Below are 6,574 nucleotides of genomic sequence, written 5' to 3' on the forward strand. Positions count from 1 at the left end.
TTCTTTTTGCTTATGTGGTGCTGAGGAATCGAACCCAGGGCCTCAGGCATGCAAGGCAAGCGCTCTACCACTGAGCCAACTTCCCAGCCCAAGTTCTGACACTTTCATCCTTGCTCTCAGCAGGAAAACTTAGAAACAGGCAAAGTGGAACAATGCCAGAGGATCTAAGTCTTAACTTTTCCTGCACACAAAGGGGACAAGAGGCGAGATGTGGACTCTGTTCACATTACACATCCAGAGCTCTGTTCACCTTTGCATTTTTATAACCAGCAAGACTTTGACCAGGAAAAATACAAATAAGGAAATACAGGTATATACCCTAGTCTCACAATTGTAGTAACAAGTGATTCCACAGAGGAAATAAAACCCACCTGGAAACCCATTTCCTGTCTCCCACAGCTGATAGCCAGAATTCGCTCCTTAAAGAGGACTGTGCTCAGGTCTCTCATGGGGGCTTGGAATCCTTGTACCCTAGAGCACACCCTTCTCCTCTCAGCCCAGAGAGCAACAGAGCAAGGCCTGGCTCCTTGTCACTGCCATATTCATTTATTAACATGTCATGGGATCTCACATGAGAGTGGGAAACTAAGTCTGAATCCTGGTCTGTTACTCACTTCGCCTCTCAACTCCTTAGTTTCCTTATCCAAAAATATGGGCATGAGATTAAGGCCTGTCTAGTTGGAAGGCAGCTGGTACCTGGGATAGTTCTCACAATAACTTTTTAGTTATTGTGTATGTTCTTGCGTGCTTTTCACTCAAGGCTAGCCCTCTACCATTGGAGCCACACCGCTCCATTTTTATTTTTTGGGTGGTCAGTTGGAGATTGCAGGTGGGAATCATGAGTGCCTAGCTTATAATACCTTTATAAAGTTAGCAATTCAGAAAAATAATGTTGTTGTTGTTACTATTATTATTATTATTCTTTTACAAATGAGTCACTAAGGGTTCAATTTGATTCCCTGGCTGTGAAACAAAGCTGGGAAGTAGGTGTGGCTGGCCTTCATGTAATCACTGTGAGTGGTCCTTAGTCTTGGGAAAGCAGGCCTCAGTTATACCTAGAGGATTCCAAGGCTTGGCTTGGCCTAGCATGGCTATGTGGCTCAGTGTGGTTAAACTCCACCTGACCTTTACCCCATTCCAACAATGGCAGCCCCAGGCTGGGCCTGGTGAGGTGACCTTATAAAGTCCATTCTGCCTTTCTTTAGGCCCAGACATGAGAAATGGCCGGACTCCTGCCACATTCATGATCTCAGGCCAAATGTAGATCTCAGATTCACTTCCTTGAGATCCCATCCAATCATGATTCCAGTGCAGCTCCATGGTAGAGCAGTTACCAGGCATGGGAGAGGACCTGGTTCAATCCCCAGTACTACAAAAACACAAAACAACCTTTCCATTTCACCACCACTAATGATTCCTCTTTTCCATCTCAACACACACAAGCCACACACATGCATATTTCTGACCCAAAATCTGGGGCAGGCAAGCTGGCAACAGGCACTGGAATGGTAGCTGTCCACTTGAAGATGCATTGGTTCCATGCTGAGGGGAAATGTTGATGAGCAAGGAGCACTCAGAGCACGTCCAACAGAAGCCTCTGCCACAGGTGCATCTCTGTAACTTGGGAGGAATAGTTCCTACATCCTGTGTTCCCAGAGCTCTGCTGAGTGTCCCTGAACTAGTTCTAGAAGGACACAAAAGTCACTGATTAGGAGGGCTGGGGAGATGGCTCAGATGTAGAGTGCTTGCCTTGCATGCATGAGGCCCTGGGTTCAATTCCTCAGCAACACATAAGCAGAAAAAGCCAGAAGTGGCGCTGTGGCTCAAGTGGTAGAGTGCTAGCCTTGAGCTGAAGAGCTGAGGGACAGCGCCCAGGCCCAGAGTTCAGCTCCATGACAGACAAAAAAAAGTCACTGATGGGCTGCTGAGGGGCAGGATTCAGTTTTCACTCATGTACATAAATTTGCCCATTGGAAAAAAAATAGCTTTGGCCAGGCATACCTTTAATTCTAACTACTCAGGGGGCTGAGGTCTGAGGGTGGCGATTCAAAGCCAGCTCAGGTAGGAAAATCCAAGAGACTCTTATCTCCAATGAACCTGTCAAAAGTGGAGCTATGTTTAAGTGGTAGAGCACTAGCCTTGAGCAAAAACTCTAAGGGACAACATCTAGGCCCAGAGTTAAAGCTCCAGTACCAAAAAAAAAAAAAAAAAAGCCACTTAAGAGGCAAAAACATAGAAGTTTGGCTACAAGTGAACTTGGGTGTTATTTATTTATTTATTGCTGGAAATCAAATCCCAGGGCCTTGTACAGCTATGCGAACACTCTACCACTGAGCTACATCCCTAGCCTATGAGCATTTTTCTTTTCTTCTTTTTCCCCTTTCCTTTCCTTTCCTTTCCTTTTTTTCCCCCACAGTGCCCAAAACTCTGTTAGCCTTGACCATTGTGATAAAGACACTGTGAAGGAGGACCCTTTCCTGACTTCCATCCACTTCTCTCCTTCCAGCTTCCTGTCAAAGCCAGGCTTCAAACCCACAAGGCCAGTGGTGGAAGGATGGGCTTCAGATTCAGCCTTGATTCCAGTCTGTGTCCCTCGCTTAGTAGCTATACAACCTTGGGCAGGCTGCTGGGCTCTACTCCCTCAGTTCTAACGGAGGCCCGGTCTCCATCTGCTGTCACTAGGATTTAAGGAGTCAGGGCGGAACCTGATTGAGCCTGCACTGCTCAGGACACAGTTCACTCACAGTTCACTTTTTATCTCTGTGAGGTGCTACTCTTTCCCATTGAGCCCATGAGGACTAGCAGGGGTGGATGCCCAGCTGTGAACCCAGGACCAGTGTTCCCCAAAACCATAGCACCGTGCCTTTCCTGTGACCGTGGTATGCTTAGAACACCTGGCACACGCTTTGGAAATTATAGCTGGGATTGTTCCTCATGCATACTATGACCTTTCCCAGGCCACTAGGTAAACTGAATCTGGGCAGGGCCAGCTGAGCATTCCCCAACCCCTTCAAGAGGCTAGCACTTAAGGCTGGGCGCCTGTGGCTCACTTCTGTAATCCTAGCTACTCAAGAGGCTGAGATCTGAGGATCATGGTTCAAAGCCAGCCAGGGCAAGAAAATTCTTGAGACTCTTATCTCCAATAAACCACTAGAAAACCGGAAGTGGAGCTGTGGCTCTAGAGGTAGAGAGCTAGCCTTGAGCTGAAGAGCTCAGGGACAGCACCCAGGCCAAGAGTTCAAGCCCCACAACCACCACCACCAACAACAAAAAGGGCAGCACTTAATAGCCACATGATCTGGAAGAGTCTGAGAGTCTCTTGGTCTGTTTCTCCCATATCTGCAAGTCTGTCACCCTCCCTCACAGCCCCAGGTGAATCAACATCCCTTACTCCACCCAGCTCTGCTGGTCCTGACCGGCTTCCAGCACTTCCTACAAATTATTTCGAGGCAACATAATGAAGCCCAGCTCAGGCCTGCTGGAGCATTTGTGGCCATGCAGGTATAGGAAAGGACAGCCTTTCCCCAATGCTGAGCCCAGCAGCCTTCACACACCCACCACCACAGCCTGCTTTTAGACTTCCCCCCGCCAGAAACAAGGGACTAGGGGTTTCTTATTCTTCTTATTCTTTTTGTTGTTGTTGCTGGTGGGGGTGGTTGTGGACCTTGAACTCAGGGCCTGGGGGTTGTCCCTGAGTCTCTTTGTGCTCAAGGCTAGCACTCTACCACTTGAGCCACAGCGCCACTTCTGGTTTTTGAATGTTTAATTGGAGATGAGAGTCTCACAGGGACTTTTTTGCCTAGGCTGGCTTTGAACTGTTATCCTCAGATCTCAGCCTCCTGAGTAGCTGAGATTACAGGCTGAGCCACCAGTACCTGGCTCTTCTTCTTCTTTTTTAAACAGTAACCAAGAAAAAAACCCCTCTCATTTCCATTTCCTGGAGTTCATTTCAATAAATATTATTGTATAGGATCAGATACACCTAGGCATTGAGCCTTTGTGTTCTTCCCCTGAGTATCTTCCTTTGGTCTCACTGTGTATGAATGCCTAGAGTCCTATATATTTTATCACGTCTCAGTGTATTTCAGATCTAGCTTCTGCATATGAGAGAAAACTGCACCATTTGTCTCTCTGAGCTGGGCTTACCAGAGGTTCCTTTTTATAATCAATAGTGCCAGTGTGGGCCTGTTAATGGGGGCCCCACAGCCACTTGCAGTGGCCAACTCAGTGCTACTGAATGGAAGGCAGAGGTTACTGCCATATATTTACAGCCTCTGGTTTACAACCCACAGGCCCCTCCTCCCTGCACACAGGTGCACATATGTACATGTGCATTGTGCATGTGTGTGTACGCCTGTGTGTGCACGCGCATGTGCGCACACACAATTCATTATCAACCCCCGGCGCCCAACTGGGTGAGGGAGGATGGTTCCAGCCACTGTGGTAAATGCACCGAATGTAATCTGCTTATGAATAATTGAGCTTATTGTTAGTGTCAATGTCTAAAGCTGTGAGTTGCAATTCCTAATAGATTTTTCAGGAAGAGGAAGGCCCTTTTGAGAAAGCAGCTCACAGCTCTATTTTCTATTCTCTGGTCCTTCAGTGAGAGTAGGAAGCAATCCACATACCTTCTTTAGTTCCCTCTGTAGCTACAGTCCTTCCTGCCCCACCCAGCATGCATCACATGGAGAGGATAAAGAAGCCCTAGAGTGCCCCGCAGTTAGGACCCCACCCTGCACTCCCAGTCCCAGCAGAGATGGGGGGATCTAGCCCCTGGAGCTCTCAAACTACTCTAGCTCTTCTGGAAAAGTTCCTCCCTCCCACTCTCTTCTTCTGCTCCATGGAAGTGTTGCTTTGAAGCTATCAGATTCCTCTCTCTGGGCAGGGATGGGCATGCTTCTCTAGCTCAACTAGAGGCTTCTAGTGTGGGAAAGGCCCTGCTGCTGCTGCGTCACCCACAGCAACAACATGGCAGTCCAGGCCAATGGTTTGTTAGGACACAGAACCAGGAGAAGAGGAGGGCCTTGGTGAGCCCACTCCCAGACACTTCGCCCCATCCTAGGCCAGACCAGGGAGAAGCCAGGGAGAAAAGCTCAGGACAGGAGCAGCAGCAGCCTTCTGAGGGGAGCAAAGAGATGCAAGGCAGCTGCATGGGGTAGAAGCTGAGGAGAGGGGAGGGAAGAGGAGGAAAGGGAAATAGGCCTAGTCAGGGAAAGAAGCCTCATTCCCCTTCACAGACACTCAGAGCACCCTGAGGCTACCTCTTACCTTAGAACAGGTACCTACAGTGGCAGAGACCCTGCTCCGGCCTCACCCCCCGCCCCCTCCCCAGAGCTCCATCTTTCCTCACCAGGCCTCTCAGGGTTTGTGTGATATACTCCTCCAGAAGCTAGGCTGGACCAGCCGGCCAGGCATCTGCTAAGCCTCTTGTCCTTTCCACCTTACTCCAAAGGTGGGCAGCAGACACCTGCAGACACCTGTCAGCTTAAAATAAACCAACCTTCCTGAGGACATGATCATGGACAAATTCTTGTCCATAGCAGGTATAGGAGGCAGCCTCATGGGTTTCTGGGACCCTAGAGACAGAGATGTCTCAGGAGGGCTCAGGGTTACCTGTATTCTGTCTTCTGGCAGCTCTGTTTTCATGGCCAGCATCTCCCGGGCGTAGACATCTGGGTAGTGAGCCTCGTTGAATGCCTTCTCCAGCTCCTCTAGCTGATAGGAAGTAAAGATTGTCCTGAGGGGGAGCAAGATCAGACATTCAGGGCCTTGGAAACCAAATGAGCCTGCCTTGGGAAGGACAGAACCCAACTCAGACTTAGGACATAAATACAATCCATCTTTGTCTCCCTCCATCCCTGCCTCCCTGCCTCCCTGCCTCACTCCTCTTTCTCTTTTTCTCTTTCTTTCTTCCCTGCTCTGTCTCTCTGTCTGTCTGTCTCTCTCTCTATACACACACACACACACACACACACCCACACCCACACCCACACACACAGAACTTGGTTCTATGAAGGGTTGATCTAACATATTCCTCTAGTTAGAGGGGCATTTTTCAGTCCTCAGTGACATTTTCCTATTGGGATTTTTTTTCTGGAAGTATTCTAGGGAAAAGGTGCTAAGAAAGAAGTTTTACTATTCAGGAGGCTGAGATCTGAGAATTTGGGTTCAAAACGAGCACAGGCAGGAAAGTCTGAGACTCTTATCTCCAATTAACCACCAAAAAGCCAGAAATGAGCTGTGGCTCAAAGTATAAAATGTTGACCTTGAGCAAAAAAATCTTAGGGATGACAGAGGCCCTGAGTTCAAACCTAAGGACTGACACACACACACACACACACACACACACACACACACACACACATAAAGAAAGAAAAGAGAGAGAGAGAGGAAGAGAAGAAGGGGGCTGGGAAGGTGGCTCAGTGGTAGAGTGCTTGCCTTGCATGCCTGAGGCCCTGGGTTTGATTCCTCAACACCACATAAGAAAAAAGCCGGAAGTGGCGCTGTGGCTCAAGTGGTAGAGCTCTAGCCTTGAGCTGAAGAGCTGAGGGACAGCACCCAGGCCCAGAGTTCA

General features: G+C 48.7%; 1 protein-coding gene across 2 annotated transcripts in view; it reads right to left on the reverse strand.

Annotated features, from left to right (window-relative positions):
- The window catches only part of Vsx2 (visual system homeobox 2), a 24,559-nt gene that overhangs the window by 12,531 nt on the left and 5,454 nt on the right, over nucleotides 1-6,574 (reverse strand). For both annotated transcript variants that reach the window (XM_013014877.1, XM_013014872.1), the window contains exon 3: nucleotides 5,614-5,737. In XM_013014877.1, the coding sequence (XP_012870331.1) occupies nucleotides 5,614-5,737 (124 nt within the window). The remainder of the gene's footprint in view (nucleotides 1-5,613; nucleotides 5,738-6,574) is intronic.

This window comes from Dipodomys ordii, unplaced genomic scaffold (assembly GCF_000151885.1).
Source record: "Dipodomys ordii isolate 6190 unplaced genomic scaffold, Dord_2.0 Scaffold2, whole genome shotgun sequence".
NCBI lineage: Eukaryota > Metazoa > Chordata > Mammalia > Rodentia > Heteromyidae > Dipodomys > Dipodomys ordii.